Here is a 21,642-nt window from a genome sequence, read left to right on the forward strand (position 1 = left end):
GATAGTTGATAGAATCATACAGACATGCTAGAAGTCAGTTACTGAAAACACTAGATGTAGTAGCATTGTCTTTTATTACTAGGGAGTAATATTTTTTAATTAAGTAGAACAAAAGTTAAAAGACTGGATTAGTAGGCACACAAGTTTTGCATGGGGAGAACATGCTATCTTGAAACCTCTAAGTGATCTGAGTAAGTCTTAAAGCTGACTTGGTCATCTTCATAGTACGCAAAAATAAATGCTTGTATTGTAAAAAGCCTTAATCTTTATTTTTGAGTCAAGTTAATAATTTAAAGAAAACATAAAACTTCCACACTTTCGTTAAGTGGAAAGCATCAGTGGAAAGCCAAATGACATGCCCATGCATGGAAGTTTAATTTGTGACCAAATGGTTCTTGTGGTGGTATTGAGTACATTCACTCTTGCTGTACTACTTGTACAACTCTCAGAGATAGAAAGTTCTTTGTGTTATATTTTATATAATGTATGGTGAAAATAAAAATATTGTCTACGGAAGAGAAAACCATGGTCTGGTAGAAGGAACATATGGTATTGAACTGTACTTCCTAGTAACTGCTGTATCTCTTGAAATTCTTCTAGTTATTTTGGTATTCTTGTAATTAATCACTTTGTTTTCTCTGGAGCACTGTGTCCTTCCCATGTTCTAGAGTTGCATCCTGTTGATTATTGGACTTAATTCAGCTGTTAGGGTGGACTTTCTTCTGGAAATTCAGCCAATTATTTTGTGCTTCCCAGTACTAGGAGTAGTATTGCTCTGTTGATTTCCTTCTTTAAAGTATGTTTTGTCTGGCAAAGAGTCTTTCTCAGAAATTGTCTCCATCAGACATAGCCTACAAGTTGCATGTAAGCCAAAGCCTGTCAAAAAAATTGAATTCACTGTTTCAAATAAATATATTTTAATTTATTTGTACTCATAAAATGTATTAACATGTTGTAAGGGACTGCAAGTGCAAGAGTTTTAATAGAGCTGCCTTTAGATTCCTTTCTTCTAATTAGCTCTTTAAACTGGAAATTAAAAGAATAATGTCATATAACTGTGTTATTAAGAGCATGTCTATGCTGTGAGTATATAAATTAGCCAAGCTGAAAGAAGGGTATTGCATTATTCAAGATGACAATTGCAGTTAGAGGCAATGGGAACTTTGTAATTCAAAAAAAACTGGGGCAAACAGCATTCCAGTAGCATAAAAATCACCAAATACTAACACTGGGATGGCTGTGTACATCTCACAGTGGATGTCTTTACCTGATGGAAAAAATGCCATTGTCTTTAGGAGTAAGTATTTATGAGGATATAGAATTTTACACATTGCTCCTGCTAAAGATAAAGGACTTGGGAGGATGCAGTGAAAGTCCATAACTGAATAAACTGTTAAGCTGTGCTAATCAATTTCAAAATGAGATTAAGGTTGCAGTAAGACCTTTGGGTGGGGAGACCTCCCTGCCAGTCTGAAATCCCACAGAAATCACTAGCTTTTTAAACTTTCATGTAAAATTAAACTCTTGCTATTTTAATAGCTCAAAGTAAGCATAATGACATAGAAAGCAATAAGGTTTGTCTTTTATTAGAAGTGTATTACAAGCATGTAAAAAAAGGGGTTTTATTGTTAATTCCTGAAAGAAACAACATGTTCTGGGGCATTTTCATGGGGCATTGAATCTGGGTTTGGGTTTTGCATGGGCTCCATAGCAGATGTGCAATTCTATATGATTTATTTAGGATTGGTCTATTTTTAGTAAAACTTGAGCATGTTCAGGTAACAGAAGAGCCCTTGCTTACTTAATACCCTGCAAGTATTGCTAGTTGGGTCTGCCTTTTCTGTTACAGAACCTTACTCAAGGTGCAAAAGCAGTCTGTATAACTTCACCTAAGTCTGTGCTTTACTGATTTCTTTGACTTGACACTACACCAGTGAAAGTGAAGTTGTGGCTGTAGGCAGAATTTTGGGCAAGAAGTTGGGTGTAAACTTGTTCTTTCCAGTGGCTAGGTTTGGATTTATTTTGGCTTGTAGAAGAGTCTTTGAGGCAGAAATTACAATGAAGGAATTTTTCCAGCACTACCTTCTGTGTCCTGGCTCCCTGTTTAACTTTCTGTTCTGTAGTTGGACTAAAAACCTTGCAGTAAATCAGAATCCTGGGCTGCTTTCAAAGCAGCGTGGCCAGCAGGGTGAGGGAGGTGATTCTCCCCCTCTACTCCACTCTGGTGAGGCCCCACCTGGAGCAGCTCTGGGGCCCCCAGAGGAAAGGCATGCATGTGTTGGAGCAGGTCCAGAGGAGGACCACAAAAATGATCAGAGGGATGGAACACCCCTCCTGTGAGGAGAGATTGAAAAAGTTGCGGTTGCTCAACCGAGATGGGAAAGGACTCGGGAGAGCTTACTGTGGCCTTTCAAGTATATAAAGGGGGCTTACAAAAAAAGATGGGGACAGACCTTTTATCAAGGCCTATGGTGACAGGACAAGGAGTGATATTTTTAAACTGGAGATTTAGATTGGAAATAAAAGAGAATTTTTTTTTTTTTTTATGTGAGGGTGGTGAGGCTGAAACAAACATCCCAGAGAAGCTGCAGATGCCCCATTCCTGGAAGCATTCAAGGCCAGTCTGGTCTAGGGGAAGTTTTCCCTGCTCATTGCACAGGGTTGGATGGGATGACTTTAAAAGGTCCCTTCCAACCAAACCTGTGGTACTGTGGTTTGCCTGGCAGTAAAAAATGGTTTGTGCTTCATGTGAACTGATTTTTCTCTGCCAGGGTTTGTGGTTATGAACTTGCATGTGTGAGGTGGCACGGAAAGGCAAATGAGTTCTTAAACAGGATAGAGAATAGATAGATAGCATGCCTTGGATTATACTTGTTGCCCTTAGAATAGTTACGTGCAGAAACTGTTATTGAATATACAACTGTCAATGATCATTCATTATCCAAGTCCTATTTTCATGGTAGTTTGCTGGAACCTGAGGTTGTCAGTACTGCAGTGACTGTACACAACATTGAAAGTATTTCTTCATTGTTAAAACTTGAGTATATAAATCAGTCATTCTTACAAGAGTGGTTTGTTTTAATCAGCACATTTTTACTACTGAACTGTTCTTTTTGTAATGTAGATAAAAAATTCAGAACAGATTCACTATTCAGAAGTATCTGCAACCAAAATAGACCACCTGCTCTACCTCAGTGGTTTGTTTCAGCAGATGTCTGTGCCACATGCTGCAGAGAAAGGTCAAAAATCAAACATGAACATTGGTTGCTTGAAGAAATCAAATACTTAATATAATGTTCATAAAAGTATTTTAAAGTCTCTTTTCATTGGACTGAAATCATTGAATAACTAGCTCTGTGTATCTGTGGGTCAGAGGTTATATGTTGGCTCATGTGTATGTACAGTTTGTTAGTCTAAGAAATCAACACTGGTTCTAGCACAATCTGAAGTTAAAAGTAATTTTTAGATAAGAAAAAAATCCCCACAGTCAATGTGTTGTCAAGTCTCAGGATTTGTTCATTTAGATCTGATGCATTTTGATCTTCCATTGGCAATAAGGAAAAATGCTGGATAGAAAGGAAAACAAGCATATGAAATTAAAATTGTTTATGATAAAAGGACTGTTCATATGAGTTGCTGTTAATATCTCTATATTTTCTTTTATTGTTATCTTATCTCACTTGATTTTTAGTATTCAGTGAAGGTTCATTTTCTGTTTCTGCCTTGCCCTTATCTAAGCACATAGTATACTGACCTTAATTTATTATGTTTGCTCTACAAGAATGAATAGTTTTTATCCCTAAAAAGCATTAGTTTCATCTTTGGTTTTTAATATGTGTTTCTTAATTTTTATTAGAAAAAGTATGAAAACTGTATATTAATCTGCATGACCTGATAACATTTTTCCTGGTCATCTTGTTTTATTACATTTGTCCACAGATTTATGGTACTGGCTGCACAACACCTGAAAATCTTATCTTATTGTGGTTCCACCTGGGTACTAGATGATTGTCTCTAAAATTTCAATTGAATTCCTTTAGTTAATTTTATAAAAAGATGCCATTTTGCTCAATACACTTTGGAAGATATCCAGGTGCCTGCGAGATTTGTTTGTGCTTAGTGCCCTGCATTTCAGTGTGGTTTATTGGCTTGAGCTTGATGTTGCGCTGAGCATGCCTGGGTGGTTTCTGATTTGGAGCTAGTTTATATCTGGGTGTCCTGGAGCAAACATTTTATGTACAAAATGGCACGTAGGTCTAGCTCTTAAGTGCTTTGCTCTCCTTTATGAAACCCTTTTTGTCTCCTGCAGTTGTGTGCATTGTTTTACATTTACAAATGTTCTCTGTCTGGATGAAGTTCATAACAATGTGGTTTGTATTAAAATAAAAGGCATCTTTACAAGAGTCCAAGAGAAAATCCTGTTGAAATTTATTTACTTTACAATGAGCATCACCTAGAGTAGATATACAAATTCTATTCATTCCTGATGTTTAGAAGTGAGATTGTTCATCTGGAACTAATAGCAAGGGAATATATTATAAATATAAATAGTAAGTTCGTAGTGCGTTGTTTTGGTATGTCAGCTTTGCTTAAGGTACAAAGCATTAATTATAAAACTGTTTTAAACACAGCGAATTACACTCTTAAACTAGTTGCTGGGAGCATTTGGGAAATTTGTTAGAGCATTTTTTTTCCTAAACAATGTGTGTATGTAAATGTGCAATACAATATAGACTTACTACAAGCTTCTCAAGTCTTTGAAGTTGAATGATCATATGCAGTCATCCACAATGCTAAATATAACTCTTAACTTTATAAGCTGAAATTTTCAACATGGCTCTTAAAATAAGTGTTTATATGATGAAGAGTAAGTATTTCTCTTTTTTAAATTTAAGTGTAGAGGTCCTTCTGAATGTGGTGCCAGAATTCTTCAGCCTGTAAAGTAACTAAGAGCTTCAATGATTAATGGAGTAAACAGAGGGAAACACAGTTAACCTATTTCACGTTATCTGTAACCTCCCTGATTATTTGTTACTATGTCACCTTTCCTCAGATTGTTAAACTGGCTGTTTATAGAATGCTTCCAAAAAACCTTCAGAGGAGAACTCTGATGCAGAGGCTACACCTGTTCCCTGAAGATGTGAGTAGTTGCGCAGTTTGCATCCTTGTGTTATATAGAGGTGAAGAGGGAGTGTTAACAATAGCACTGGTGTCATATGCAAGTAAATTAAAACAAAAACCAAACTGCCTTTATAGATGTATATATATATGTAGTTGGGGTTGGGTGTTTTCCATATTATTTCACAGAACTGTGAGATTCAAGACGGATGAGATTGGTGTATTTAGGTCAAACGCTTAGCATGAAGAATGCAGTGCTATTGAAAAATTTTGGTCTGGCTTTGTGGACAGGGGTGTTGTTTGTTAAACAGTCAGTTACTTAAGACTATTCTCACCTGTCTCAGGTTATTCCAGAAGATATAGAGAAGAACCTTCTACAAGAGATTCCTCAGCCACGTGCAGTCCCCAGGAGATTAGATGAATATACACAAGAAGAAATTGCTGCCTTTCCAAAGGTTTGGACTCCGTAAGTATCTTAGATTTTTTTAAGAGGACATGTTGATTGAATATGTATTATGTAGGCTTCCACATTATTAGTAAGAAAAAAGTAGTCATTCATCTCTTTATGTCTTTTTTTTGGAGAGAGGACGTCATTTAAACAAAGAACAAAGGCTGCTAAAGTTTTCTATTTTGGGTTTGAGTTTGTTTTTTTTTTTTTTTTTAATAAGAAAGCTTTACTTAAAATCATGATTTCAACTCTCCATCAAAATTAATAGAGTAAAAACTTCCATTACTTGGTTTGAGTTGTATGTGCTCTATAATGCGTAACTGTTAGCCATAGCCAAGGAAGTGCCACTTGGGTCTATAAACTTTCAAAAGCTTACTAAAAATCAAATGCACCTAGACTCCTCACCTTAGATAATACTAAAATAAGTCTGTACATCTGTTCTGTGTAATGGAGGCACCTCTGTGTTACGGTCTCTGTTAAAGGAAACAGAATCCAGCAAATACATTATACCCTCTTCTGAGCTGAAACAGTGAGATTGGTTTTGACTTCTTCTAACCTATGTCAGTGATAAAAATTGCTATATTTGCTTTTATCCTCACTACTGAATGGAGCTGAAATTCCTGAGACCTCCTGATTTCTGTGAGATTTCAGTGGATTAGCCCTGAAGAAGTTAAGATTCTGCACCGTTGACCAGAATTCTGCAGTACATTACAGTAAAGCTGTTAAGCTTGTCATGTCATATGGTATGTTATAGTCTTCTGTAACTATGTTTAGTATTAAAACTGATAAAGGTTCTCCACAATAATTTAGCTTGAATGAGGAGCTGGCACTTCATTTTAGCTAACTGATTAGGAGTATCTGTATTGCCAAAGGAAACAGTGTTGTGCTGACAGAGCTTTTAAAGTGCATTTCTTTGTCCCCACACATTACCATAGTCTTGGTTGAGTTCATCTCCTTAGGACTGGGCCACCTTAGTTGTGTTGACTCGCAGGTGTGTCTGGCAGAGGACAAATAAACTTCATGCCATCTGATTTATTCATTGCTGTCAAACTAAGTTTTGTAATATCTTTATGTCAGCGTATTAACCTTGGGAGAAAGGTTGCAGAACACTACTGCAGTTAGAATTCTCCTCCCATAATTTCTTGGAACCATTCCCTCTGGAGGAATTCAAAGCACAGAGAAAATAAGCATCCTCTTTATATATATATATATTTCTCTCCTGTGCAGTCTCATCTGGATTGATTGCTGGTAAACTACTGTCTGTATACAGTCTTTTTACTCCTTGCCAGTCATGGGGCTTGGGGAATGCAACTGCCTTAGAAATCCTATAGCAGATTGGGAGGCTTTCACCTCAGAGGATCATAGTGCTTCTCCTGTGGGAGGGCTGGGGAGCTCAAGTGGGTATTATGGTGAGAAAAAAACAGAGAATAGGTGGGCCTGAGAGGAACAGAATACTGGGTCTAAAATGAATGAGAGAATGCTAGTGAGAAGTGGAGCTAGTGGGCTGTGGGTGGGGTAGGGAAAAACAATTGGGAATTTGAGAGAATTCTAATGCTCTGAGTGAAGAGACTGGGGCAAGTTTCCCATCAGCCAACTACTCTGTCTAGAGACTCATTTAAAGGCCTAGAGACATACTTAACCCTTGCTGTGTTGGGCTTTTGTCCCACCTGCTTTTCTGCTCTCAGGGACTGGTAAGATCTAGCAGAGGGGTAAGAACGAAGATAGTTATCTTCCATCTCTCCACTAACTGCAGGGCTCATTGATTATTGTCCTGGCCTGCAACCAGACCATTGTTGGTGTCAGATGAGTTTTAATTTAACCTTCAGCTCCCTGTTTTGATCTTGGGAAGAGTTTCCAATATGAAGTAGTGGGAAAAACAGTAACGTTTTTCCTGTCTGAAGGAGAAAGTGTATTTTGATTCTCTGGCATTCAGATTTTGGGGCAAGGGCGGGGAGGGCTTAGTTGGGAAATAAAAGATAAAGAATTGAGCAAAATTGGTAAAATAAATTTCTGATGTGATAAGTAAAATACAGAGGTCTGTAAAAGGAGACTTAAAATGAACCATAGTGGTCATTGTTCTGATGAAATTGCCAACTGGAGTGTCTGAGAATAGACAACTTTGCACCAAACACATTAAAAGAAAGGGTGTATGAATATGCAGAGGTAATAGAATCTGTGTTCTGAGCATTTTCAGTGTGTGAACCCATGGAAGAAGTAGTGTTTGCATTATTACAATATTCCTGTGAAGGACTGGAGAAGGAGCAAAAATATAAGTATTTACATATTCTTTTTAGAAGCATATAGCACAAATATTATTTTAAAAAGAAGTCAAAAAATGGACAGCTTTGTTCAAAAAACCAAAGAGAAGTTAGGTTAAAATACTGTTGCATAAATCTGATAATTAGAAATGTACTGAAAAGAACAACTACCTGACATGAAAATAATTTCATAACAGAAAACATAAAGAGAACTTGAGTTGTTTTGTAGAAATCCAAATATTGCAGAAATATACGTGTATCTCAGAACGCCAAACTGAATTTCTGTTTGGATTCCTTGTAATTTCATTCTTTTCAGCTGACAGGCTGCCCAGGGAGGTTGTGGAATCTCCAGCCCTGGAGATGCTCAGAACTCACTGCATAGTTTCTGAGCAACCTGATGTCATGTTGAAGATAGTTCCTCTTTGAGTGTAGTCCTTTCAGATGCAAATTATTCTATGGTTCTTTATATATGGGGAGAGTAAACAAACATAGTAAAATAGATAAATATTTTAATAAACTGGGTTTAAAAAAAACAGTGCATAGGTTGCTAATCTTATTAGTCCTGTTTGGCTTTTCCTTGGGCTGTTGTTTATTACTCTGTTGTAGAAGTCTGGGTGAGAACACGCAGTGCTAAAATGAGTAGCCTGTTCCTGTCCCTTGCGTTCTGCATTTGGGATGTAAAAAGCCTTATTTTGGACTTGGATCTTTGAGCTTTTGCAGAACCCATAGATAGCTTCCACAAAGTATGAGCAGTTCTTACAATAAACCAGAAAATGAAGGTCACAAAAAAGCTTTAAACTCTTGCTTTTTTTTTTTTTTTCTTCAGAGGCTTTTAATAATTCTTCCTGCCTTATGACTTTTGGTTTTAATTATTATTTATCTTCCATGAAGTTTTGAGCCTGGTGACCAGCCTGTTTACCAAAGGGTAGATGTTCAAAAGGGAATGAAATATCTCTTGAGAGTGAATAGAAAAGGGAGGGAGACAGTGTCAGTGGTTCATCTTCTTTTTACAGAAAAAAATAGTTGATATTAACCCTTTAAGACACCTGTATGCTTTAAGGGAAAAGATGGAATGAAAAGCAGAGCTTGATTGAAGGTATGTTAGGCTGTATGTACAGATAAACACAGTTATAAGTAGAAAATTAACCTTTGAGTTTTTATATTAAAAACTATACTCAATAAACACACCTTGCTGTATATAAATCAGACGTAAGATTGATAATAGGGAATGAATGTAAATAGCTGAATTTATGTGAGAAAAATCTATGTGATAAAATACCTTGCTATAGAGGATTCTTTAAAGGCTGTTTTGCTGATAGTTGGAGGCTGACCCACCACAGAGAAAGTCATGGTATGCAAGTGGGACACTAAAATAGAGAAATAGTTTTTAAGGAAAGCACAGGTGTGGAAACCCAGCAAATCATTTGGTTTTCAGAGTGGCAAGCCTTCCCATCATCCCTCCTTCTACCAGGGCAGGACATCAAGAGGGATCCTGCTCCATGAAAGTGGAGAATTATAAGTCAGAGAAGCTTTCTTCGAGCATTCTTTCCTTTTATTCCTATTCAGAACCACTTGACTTCCCAACTTGTGCTGAGGTTCTTACTTAGATCCTCCTTGGAGAGGTCCCAAGTAAGTGGGATGGAAAGCCATGTCGATACAGAAAAGCAAATTATGTCTGTTCCAGACATATTTCAAGGTGAAAAAGATGAAAAGCTAATTCCTTTGACAGAGTTTGATTTTGTACTGTGAATGAAACCTTTATTTCAAGTGTGCTTGAAATTTCAGATTGTATGTCTTTTAAATGTGTTTTAAACAGAAATCATCACAGAATTCACCTGTCACATATGACTAAGCAAACAATTCTGTTCCATAAAAGCAAGGATACATCAGATTCATGGGCAAATTTTCCTGTTATATACCATTTGAAAGTTGTTTAACTGTCTGGGTATATTTATGTTTTGAGACAGTTTTAGAGACAGGAAATTGTATTTCAAGAAGTATTTAAATAAGAATGTTACCAGATATATGGAACAGCAGCCCATGTTCCAGTGAGATGGATGCATTCCTGGGAGTTTCCCTTAAGAAAGCAGAGCTGCCTGATTGCATAGAGTGTTCAGGCTGGTGCTGGTGTGCAGACTGAGTGCCTGGTCCACTGCCAGCCCTCCTAGGAGCTCCCCTCGGGCCAGACAGCTGCTTGCTTGTCCTTAGGGGAGCAAGTTCTTCTACACTTTTGAAGTTTTTAAAACTTGATATATTGTAAACTCTGCAATTTGGTTTTTGAAAACCAAACACCTTCCTAGTGTTTATATTTCTGAGTAATTTTCCTGATTTCTCTCCCCATCTGTACATCCTGCTTTGAGGTGGGGGGTTGCAGAACCTGGTCTGAAGCCGTGATTTTGATCCAGCCAAACAGCATGGGTTAAGCAGGGTCCCAGTACTGACACTGAGTGTCAACCTCATGCCATGGCACACAGATTCCTGGAAGTTAGTCAACAACACTCTGTGGCTTTGAAATCAGAAAATCACAGTGTTCTCAGGCAAAAAAGTTTATAGGTGATGAAACACGAGCATATTGGCTGCCTGTGAACTGCAGATGGCTCTGACACTATCCTCTTAGATATTCAGTGCCACTTCCAGTTCCTCCCCAGTTTCGTGTCCTTAAAGCCAGCCTTGCCAGACTCAGGCAACCAGAAGCCACCTGTGATGTTACCAGCGAACAAATTTGTGGGCACTGGTAATCAGAAAAGCTTTTGGGTTAAGAAATCCTCTCCGCCACCACTTCCTTTTCTGTTGGTTTTCTTAGAAGAACTGCAGCAGTACTTATCTTGCACAATTCTAAAATTTCTAGTGCAAGTTTCTATTTTTAGTTGCACAAATTATTTCTGGAATGTAGTAACTGAGCAGAAGACCAGAGATATCCTGGTTATGTGGCTGAAGCGATGTTATAAACAGTACTTTTATATATACAATATACTAACAGGGTTTATTAAGTTTTTTGTCTGTTGATTTCTTCAGATAACTTCATGCAGAGCCAACACCAAAAGACAACTTCACATTATATTGCATAGAGAAATTAAAATTGGAGTATTTCCAGTGATGTGCTGTGTTACAAATTATAACTTGCAGTTTTTACTAAGTTTATAAAATGGGGGTATTTTTCCTTGCAATGAAATATGAGGTAAAATAAAGGAAAAATTTTTGGAGTGGTCACTCTAGTTACCTTGAGAAGGGCAGAGGGAAAGACGTAAAGCCATCTCTGAAGATGGTGAGGTCTTGAACTATTTTTATAAGGACCATCACAAGTTTATTCATTAGCCTTTAAAAATTTGATACCAAATTAAATTTTTTCAGTCTTTTTCTTAGTTCCTGTTCAGTTACAGAGTGTGTCCGCAGCTTCTTGGGATTTGTATTGTGTTTTATATTATGCCTCACTTGGTAATAATTGGTTTTTATTTTGGGTTAAGTACTGTCCCTCCAACTTGAGTGTTCATCTCTCACAAAGCAGCATTAGCATGTGGCAGTGTTGAGAGAGGACTTGGCCAACACAAACTTCTGTAAAAGACTGCAGCCAGTCTTACTTTTTCCTACAAAATAAACTGTATAAACTGGGAAAAACCTATCCTGCCAATACAGCCCAGTTCTGTTCCAATGTACTCTATGAGGAATCCCTCTGGCAGTTCATTTTCTGAATGTCTCTTGGTAGAAATTACATGAACTAACTGGAGATCATTAATCCCCAATCAGAACTAGGAACTATCACTGGGGTTTTGGGGGGGGGGTTTGTTTTTTTTTTAAGAGTAAGGGCATAAAATGTCTCAGGATTTTGTGTAGCATTTCATTTAAAAGGAGATTTGGAGGTAACCAAGTCTCACAATTCAGGCTACCAGAGCTGCATCTAAATTCCTGTGGACAAAAAGCCAGAGATACTTAAGAAGAAAATTGCTCTCTTTACATTAGCTTTTAGCTGCAGGCAGCAACTGGACACTAATCAAGAAGGGTCAGTAACTCAATCATCTTAAAAATCCAACACATTCACGTTGAGATTGTTTAGCCTATTGAATTCAATTACTGGCTTTTCTCTGGCAGGCTTAAAAGAGATCAGCACTAGTAATTCTCATACCCTTTACCTGGGGGCAGCTTAGGTTTCTGAAGCAAGAGTTGAAGGTAAGAGATAATGAATGGGTAATTGGCCCCTTTTACTTGAACTTTCTGAAGAGACTAAAAGGAAGTTCCAAAGCTGCTTTCCTACTTCCCCTTCCCTTAAAACCTGGTTATCTCATATGTGAGAATGGAAACTAAATTAATGGAAAATTCACATGGAATAGGAAAATGGTTGTACATGATACTGTTGAACTATTTGCCCAGATGAAATTAGAGTTAGATTAATTTTTAGTCACTCTTTTATAAATGTCTGGATTTCCTTGTTTCACTTCTGTGGCTGACAGTAAGTCTGGAAAGTATTTCACCATTGCTTCACCCAGTTCTCTGTTTATTTGAAGAATAGCGTCATTCTTTGTCCAAAGCCAAGTGTACAGTTCTGCTCTGTATACAGTCCCACAGTTGTTAGCAGAATATATCACTAGAAGAGAAATCTTCTGTTTTCAAAAAGCATCATTTTAACAAGCTTACGTGTATATTACATTGATTTAACTTAAATATTTTTCCAGACAGAATTCATACAAGCAAGGTTGCTATCAGGGAATTACAGTAAGTTCAAAAAAGCTTTGATCATCAATGTGGCCTAATTTGTTTTTACAGAAACTGAGGTTGTAACCACTTTATTTTAAATTGTAATAAGCCATTTTTCATTTCACTAAGAGTACCTAAATGCATATCAGATAACTTGATTTAGGGACACTTTTTAAAAATGACAGCAAGTGCTAGTTTTATGTAGAAAAAAGCAAACAAGTTGCAGCTGAGGACCATAAAATAAACATCTTAAGTTTTGTTTCTGCAGAAAAGGGTTAGTCACTATAGCTGTACTGTCATAGCAGTATCACATTTTCTTACTCTTCTTACAAAATGCAGCTTCTGTTACTGTGGTGTGTTCTCCAAGCAATTTGAGTTATACTTGCAGAAGTGCTTTTTAGGCAAGATGACAGTCTGCATGACAATAACACTAACATGGAAACAGTTCTGGTGCCCCAAGCAGAGGAAATGAGGGTTTAGAATAGACTACAGTGTGAACTGGAAATTTAGTGATAGTTGGAATATCATTAGCTATTTCAGTGATTATTTTACCAGAGGCATAGAGCTACCATGGGATAATAGCTACACCTAGAGTAGAAGAATGATTCGTCCCACCCCTCCAAACTGCTGATGTTTGAGTGTAGTCACATAATTTGGTTTTAGAGGGAATGATAGCAATGTCTGAGCCTTGGGTATTGATTTACTGGTGTGGTTTGTGAAAAGATGAAATGTATTCAGAAATCCCCTTTAGCTGTAGTCCCCTTACCTAATAGCTATTGACTTTGGCACAACTTGCGAAGTGTTCCTGAAAAATACATATATTCCTCTTGGTTTGGAATTTATAATAAATTTTTCTCTGTGTTGAAGTTTTTTCTATTAAAAAAAGTCTTAAATACTCAAAATTTCATAGTTTATTTATAAAATGACAAAATGTGTGCCAGACAGGCAACAAATTTTGTGTTGTGTGAATTGTGCACTAATCTTACACAAAACCAAATTACTTGGAACCTTTTAAGAAAAGGCTAAAAGCCACCCATTGCCCTTAATAAGCAGATATGAAAGTTGAGCCATAGAAGCATTCTTTGTAAGCAGACAGCTATAATCAGTTAGCAATAATTCCACATCCCTGTGATGATGATTTCCAGAATTATGGAGAAGAGCATCACAGTAATACAGATCGAGTGTGCCTGCCAGCACAGAGTAATGGGATCGAAGAATGACTGAGGACTAGTATCTGAGTGGCATGATGAGTCCACAAAATCTTTTCACTAGTTGGTCTTCCCCAGTCTGTCATCTATTCAAAACAGTGTTGTTTTTAAACTGCCCTAAATAAGACCTTTATGAGCTACTGGATATCACTTGTTAAGTACTTAAAAAATTACGATTGGTTAGAAGTACTTTAATACCAGTTATTTCTTTGTGTGTGCTAGTTTTTCAGCCAAGTTTGGAGAGATTTTATCCTTGTTGTTTCTTAAAATTCTTGAGACTTGTGTAAAAAAGTCAGAGAGAGCTTCTGTAAAACTACACAGTCATGCTGAAGACTCCTTCAGCCTTTTGAGGAACACTACACTCTTAAAGAAACAGGCTGGGGGAAAGGGGGAAACAAAGGCCACTGGATAAAAGGCTAACATAGCAGCCACAGACCTAAAACCCTCTGGGGTAAATTACTCTTAAAACATTTTGATAACTGCGAGTTAAGACCGATACTTTTTTGGTTTTGTTTTTGATGAATAACCTATACAAATTAAAATCCTACCAGACATTAAATTTTTCAGGTAATAGAAAGTGTTGTACAGACTGTGAATAGAAGAGATGGATGTGCCTTTCTTACAGGATGGTTAGTAATTTTAAGGGGGTTTTCACGCATATGGAGTGCTTTCTCTCATTCATGGAAGCAGTAAAATCTTAAAAGATTTCTAAGCCCAAACTCTTCAACTTTTGCTCTTGTACCACTGCTCTCATCATTGCATTAGCCTGTCACATTAGTTAGCCTTAAGGCACTGACCTTTTGCAGTGCTGATGCAAAAGTAAATCCTTTCTGAGCACTCCTTGTTACTGCTGCTGAGAGTGCAGAAATTCCAGGGAACTCTGGGTCATGTACTCCAATGGTGAGATGAGTGCCCACAGGTAAAGAGAAAACTACAATTTGAGACAAGGCTTCCATACCAGGTGTGCATTACTGAGTCAAGAACAGGTATTGACAGGTCACTTCTTGTGCAGCACTAACTTACTCTTCAGCCAGAGGCAGGTTTGAAACCATTAGCAGTGACTAACACAGGCTTGCAAGCACAGAAATGACTGTAACAATTCCATGAGATTTGACTTCATAAAACTTGTTTTGAAAAGCTCAGTCAATGCAGTGTAACAGCAAAGCAGTGTGACTAGGGATTGTTTGGGGAGACATGGCCATCCAGGTTTTTGAGCTTGAAAGAAGATAAGGTCTCGTTATCAATGCTGTTTATCAGCAGATGCAGTAGAAGAAACTAGGGAGGTGTGTCACTTCTTTTGGAATAAGAAGGAAGGGCAATGTTGACTACAAATTTTATTGTTATACCTAATCCCAGGTTTAAAAGTTCTAAGAAACAAATTTGGATTAAAATACGTAGTTCTGAAGCGGTATTGTGAGTCCTTAAAAATGAAGAGAAAATATTTTTTTAAATATTGTCTGGATTGTAAAATAACTGCTGTACATATAGAATAGAAAGTGTCATATATTACTCTGCAGCCTTACCTTTATTATTTCTTTGAGGTTAGTAATGCTAACCTGTCTGCTGTAAGATGCTACAAAGGTTTTAGCTTGTCTAGAAACAAGATGGTGAAGTTGTCCTGTGTATTTTTGAAAGCAAGTTAGTTGCAGTATAACACAGACTAGTGATTACTTAGATTTGGCCTTCATAGTGTAATACACACACACACACACACACACACACACACACCCCCACCCTTATTTTATTTTTTTCTGAGACTGTTTTACCTCCACAAAACATTGCTAGGCAAAGGGAAACATCATTGCTGGAATGTGCTGACAAGAATTTAATAAAGATGGAGCTGTGCAGCAAGTCTCTTCAGAGCTGATTGAAATAAGTATTCACTCCAGGAGTTGAGTTGAACACATTTAACTATTGCAGTGGGTCTCTGTCCTATCCTTCCTCACAGGAGAAATACCCTTGGGAGAGGATGTATCACATCACACTTGTAGAAATTGCTCCTCTGCTGTGGACTCCAGGACGATGTGGATAAATGTAGAAGAGAGATCTCTGAAGTTGGGTTTTTGAAGATGAGGTTTATTGTAAAGGATATAAGGCCTTGCTCTGAGCTGCCAGGTGCAGCTCGTGGCAAGGCCTAGGGAGGTGGGGAAGGGAGAGGTTGGGAGAGAGGAGTAAAGAGCAAAGAGACCAACCCACCCTTGCAGCCCCTTGATAAGGGGGCTTCAAGGTGGGCTGGAACAGGGTCAATAGGGTTACAGATACCTGATACTTCAGGGGAGGGTTACAGGTGTGGGATGAACCATACATCGGGGGTGAGACAGAACATTCCATTTGACCTCTGGGTCTGGCTGCAGGTGACCTTCAGCTGGTCACATAACTGTTTTCCCAGACATCCAGTAGCTAGGACATCTCAAACATCAAAACTTACTTTCAATTCTATCTCACTTACAGGTTTCACATTCTCAGAATCTAAGCAATCATATTTATAGGGCTTTCTGGCTTCATCCTCCCCAACAACACTGAAAAAGAATATTGAATATTCTGTGAAGTAGGAGGTCCCATCATAGTTGCAAATATGCAAAAGTCTTTTTGTGCTCTTAGTTTCTATTTGCAATCTGAGATGTTCACAGGCTGAGGTCATAGCTTCATGAGCATTTTTTCTGGCAGTAAGGCTTGGGTTTGAGAATAATCCATCACTTTTTCTGCCTTTCCATTCTGCTTGTGTGGCAGCAGAATGGAGAATCAGAACTGACCTAGATTATAGACAACCTTGTGTTATGTAGCTACACAAAGGGGTGTATGCTGGAGTTGGTTGCGGTTGCTAGGGAAACACATGTATGATCACCAAATTTCAGTATTAGTTAATGGTACAGATGCCAGCTCTACACTCTGCACTGCTTTTCAAACATAACTGTAACTGTGAAATCTGCAGAGACGCTTAAGAGAGAATTTACAATGGCAAGCTTTAGCCCAAGGACACAAGCCTCTTCAAGTCATCTCTAAAGTCCCTGAAGAAAGGCAGGACTTCCCTGTGTTCTAGGGTTTAGTTTGACCTTATTTCATGAAGTGGAGTACAGAGCAGAGAAGTTGCTGTTCTCTAAATGGGAAAACTCTCACAGTCCATTGTTTTTTTCAGCTCTGCAGAGTGTAGGGTTGGCATCTGTATCAAAAGACTACAATTATATGAAATACGTTAATACTGCAGGGTTTTGGAAAGCTCTCTACCAATTACAGTGGGGTCCACTAAGTCCCTTTTGTTTTCCATTACAAAAGCTGATCCTAGGAGCTGGACATATGTGCAGGTTTATCTGTTTTGTAAGCTTCAGTGGCTGTGGATTGTTGGCATTTTATATCAGCTGTATTTCTCTTCTGGTAGCTGTGAGTGTGGATAAAAATCAGGAGAATTTGCAGAATCAGTGAGGGTTTGGAAGGGACCTATGGAGCTCATCCTGTCCGACCCCCCTGCCAAGGCAGGGTCCTCTAGAACAGGTTACACAGGAATGCATCCTGATGGGTTTTGAGCATCTTCAAAGAGGGAGAATCCATGACCTCCCTGGACAGCTTTAAGAGATTTAAAATCTGTAATAAGAGCTTAGGGCCAGCTCTTCAGTGCCTTTTACTCAGTGGTAAAGTCTTTGTTAAGAGAAAAGCACTCAGAGGCCTCCTGTAATGAACGGGTTGCTGATTCAATTTGCTGGCATTTTGTATTTTGCCTAGAATTCACAGAACTGTCTTAATACTTTTTATGTGGAGTATAAAAATGTTAGCAAGACAAATATTTTTTACATATTTTGGTGGCAGACGTCTGTTGCACGGACTAATGTTGCATATTTTCACTGAACCTATAATAGTTTGTGTTTCAGCATAAATTGGAGAGACATTGGTTCCTACATTTCCCCTTGTCTTGGAGTCTCCTGTCAATATACAGCAAAGCTTTTTTTTCCCCTAAGAATGTTATTTTAAAAATAAAAAGAAGAAGAGAAGCAGCTATGTGAAGTCACCTTTGAGTGAATTTCTGAACTGTCTGTTTTAGGAGATAGCATTTCCTTTGTTCCAAGTGCGTAAACTCAGGCCTTTGCTGAGGAACGGCAAAAGTGCTGCCATCAAAGAAGAAGACTCTCACATGGATTTATTTCACTTATCAATGAGCAGTTACCCGTTGATGCTCACAAGTAGCTCATAATTCTCTCTCAGTAGACAGCTTTTTTGTGGGTTCATATTCTTCGTCTGACAAAATGCCTATAACACTTTTGCCAAAGGCAGTGCTTTTCAAGGCTTAGTTTTCCTGGTGCCAAAGACTCTTCAAAAGCAGTCCAAAAGCCAAGTACTAGTGGGCATAAAAAAACCTACTGTGGCAATAGAAAAGGCTTTAAATACCTTTGTATTTGTTCACACAAGTGTTTCAGTGTGAAAAATCCTTTCTTTAAGCTTCATTAACTTCATAAGACTGCAGACTAAGAGTCCAGTGTTTTATGCATTTTTATGTATTTAGATTTTAAGACAATGAGCATTAAAGTCGAAATGTAGATTACAAGCAAGCAAGAAAGAAAAAGGATTTTCACCCCAGAACAAAGTGCTGTGAGACCTGTAACTCTGCAGCAGTCCAGCATAACCCTAGATTGAAGTTTTAAGTGAGCCATTCATAGAAAAATGCAAAATCCTTTGAGCAATGCACAGGAGGATTGATTGGCCTATAAAAAAGAAAGAATAATAACTATAAGCTACAAGACAAGGATGTCTTTGCCATACTGTGTTGCCTAAAATCTTCCGGCTCTGTCCAGCTGTCTAGGATGGATGTAGTGATAAAACTTCTAAGTCACTGCTGAGAATTCTTCAGAATCCCATACTCCTACTACTCCACAGTTTGATATAATGAAATACCTATTCTGGCATGCAGGGTGAGATCTGAGTAACAAAATGTGGTATGGCAGAGAGGTTGGAACCAGAGGATGTTGGAGGTCCCTTCTGACCCAAACTATTCTGTGATTCTATTAATATCTCCCAAGTACTGGAGTCAGAGATTCTGGGAAATGTGACTTGACTTCCCAGCACACATCAGCCATCAAACGTTGAGTATGTTCAACTTAAACATTAATAAGCAAGTATGTAAACAGCATATATGGTGTTTGCGGCAGTTCTGTCAAGCACAAAAGATACAAGTCCAAATGTTAATACAGAATACACTGTTTAAATGGGAAACAAAGCAGCTTTGTGATTCATCACAGTATGAACATTATTTCTTTATAGTTGTTCATAAAATTCACGCAATTTTATACGCTACTCTTGAAGTAACACAAACTGAATTCCAGAGTTGCTTTGATGTGAGAACCTATGGGCTCATACAAGAGTTGTGTGAATGACTTCAGTTTGCAGTGCTATTGCTTGGCAGATTCTAGAACTGCACCATAGGAATAAGCAAGGGTTGGATATCTATGTGGCATCTCTGCAACCATCTAAACTCTCAATCTTTAAAGTAAGCTGTCTGCCTCCATTGTTGTCTGCTTTTCATTTCCATTATTGAACTAAATTACAAATAAAAGTTACCACTTTTGGAAATTTATCGTGGTCAGCGTAGTGCTTTGCAGGTTTTGCTGTATGCCAGAATTTTTCATTCAACTTCACGGCAAATCTGGCCCTGTGTTCCTTTAGATGTCTCTAAAACCTTTGTTAATACCTCTGTTGTTGAGTCCTGGTGAGCTCCCCAAACTGCTTTGATTGCCATATGAGAGCACCAGTGAGGAGAGCTGTGTTCCCACAGGCTGCAGGTGTGTGTGGGACAGGGCTGCGGGGAGCAGCCGCTCCGTGCTGGGCACGCGCCAGGCGTGTCCTGGGCACCTCGGACACCGCTGGCCTGCACTGGGGCTTTGGGGAGTGACTGGGCAGAGTCCAGGATGTGCAGCTTCTCTGCAGGACATCTTGGGGATGTAGATGTGCCTCTAGTCTGCAGACTCGGCATTCTGAGAGCCATGAGCTGGTCTGAGCTGTGTAGTTTCAGGGAGAATGTGCTTCCTGCAGCCAGTGGATGTGTGGCAGGCAGGAAGAGAGATGTGCCTGACTAGGAAATTACAGAGTATTGGAAACAGCAGTCTGCTTCTATCTGAATGTTTTCCACATTTGTCATCCAAGCAAAGGGGATTGCAGAGCTTGTAAGACTGAAATTAGGGGTATTTTTTAAATCATCAGTTTTAACAACTTTAGTAGTGTTATGGTAGACTGTGCTGTTAACTGAAACTTACCACCTTATGCACGCTTTATTCAGTTTTTAAAAGTGGAGACAAATCAGTGCCTGTGTTTAAAGCCCTGTGAGACTGCATTCAGTTCAAGATGGTTTTTGTTTTGCTTAGGAAAGTAGGAGTGACAATTAGTCTTGATGTCTGTAATTTCTTAGAGGTCTTAGTAAATTTCTTTAATTTGTTCTGTCTTGTTTGTGTAATCCAGAAATTATTTTTCTTTGTCAAAAAAACTTCACCAAAGTAAGGAAATAAAACTAGAGGAGGCTGCTACTGTGGCCTTAAAGCAAAGCCACTGTAGTGCACATGCATTTCTTAAAACACTTTTATTTTTTCCCCCACAGACCTAAAGATTTTCGAAGGAAGTAATTACCAGAAAAGAAGAAGTGCCATCAGGAGTGTCTCTCCTCCTTCAAAGGAAAATCTTCTAATATGGAAGCATCTGTGCAGCTCAGTCGGCCCTTCTATACTGAATGCTTCTGACAGCTGTCAGCAAACTTGACTTGGCACAATTATAGAAATTAGCGTATTTGAAACAGCTAAGAATAGGTATTATCTTGTTAATACCATCTGTACTCTGCATTGTATGATCTGGTATTTGTTAATGGTGTTTGATATGATACTGTTATTAAAGAATTAATACCTTTGTAATGAGTATTTGTGTCTTACAGAAACAATACATGGACTACTGCTATGAAGTAGCTAACTCTAGAAGTTGCAAAACTTGAATTCCGTGCAGGAGGAGCAGAGAATAATGATGGTCACCATAATTTTTTATCCTTGAACTTTGACCATCTTTTGATACATTGTGCTCTAAGGAACAAAATGACAACTACTGTTTTTTAAATAATCTTATTTTTTCAGGCTACTGTTCATCTGCATCTAAATCTTGGCTGCGCTGAATGACAACAGCAAGGGTGACTCTACTTTCTAGCTGCCGAATGTCATTAAATGTGTTCCTAATGGTATTTTATTCTTGATGTTGAGATGTTACATGATTGTCATCGGGAGATTCAATATCCCTGTGGTTCTGTCTGCCTTGGAAAGTAGCCAGGCAGAGCATTGCTCCAGCTGGGCATGGCTTGTGACTCTGCTTGTTACCAACCAGAACACCCATTTGGGGCTGTGCCGTGCATTTGCTGAAGTGACTCTTCCTCATAAGGAGGAGGGTCTACTGACAACCCAGTGTAGAACAGATTTCATTTAAGAGCTTGTTGAAATAACAGGCAGTAAACGCAGATCACAGAGAGATACTTCTCCTTTTTTTCCCCTTCAGCCTCAATCTGATTTTCATTCAAGTCACAGGAATAGGCCTTACTTACTCTAAGGAACATATTACAGAACAAAGCAGCAACATTTTTATTATGAAAACCTAATGAGGAGACCAAACTTAAGTATTGAATGATGCAAAAAAGTCTTAAAATTTGCTTCACGGTTGCAAGCTATTTCCCTGAAATTCCTGTCTGCTTTCCTGCTCTGAAAACCCTCGAGCCAAAGCTGTTCTGTAGATAAGTAAAGCACCTGTTGTTTTCTGTGTTGTAGGAAATGCTGGTACATTATTTGCCAAATTTTACAATGTTTGGTGAGGAGAATTTGAGTGTTTTACATCTATTTCATTCAAGCATAATACAGGAAGAAAACCAGTTGTTCATTTATAACCATATTTCATTAAATGAAATAGTGATTTGGTA

General features: G+C 38.2%; 1 protein-coding gene across 1 annotated transcript in view; it reads left to right on the plus strand.

Moving 5' to 3' along the window:
- Positions 1-21,642, plus strand: part of MRPL13 (mitochondrial ribosomal protein L13) — a 30,799-nt gene extending 9,157 nt beyond the window's left edge. The window contains exons 5-7 of the mRNA XM_040060187.2: positions 5,054-5,140; positions 5,463-5,584; positions 20,296-21,642. Of these exons, the coding sequence (XP_039916121.1) occupies positions 5,054-5,140; positions 5,463-5,584; positions 20,296-20,320 (234 nt within the window). The 3' untranslated portion in view covers positions 20,321-21,642. The remainder of the gene's footprint in view (positions 1-5,053; positions 5,141-5,462; positions 5,585-20,295) is intronic.

The sequence above is a fragment of the Hirundo rustica genome, chromosome 1, assembly GCF_015227805.2.
Source record: "Hirundo rustica isolate bHirRus1 chromosome 1, bHirRus1.pri.v3, whole genome shotgun sequence".
Lineage (NCBI taxonomy): Eukaryota > Metazoa > Chordata > Aves > Passeriformes > Hirundinidae > Hirundo > Hirundo rustica.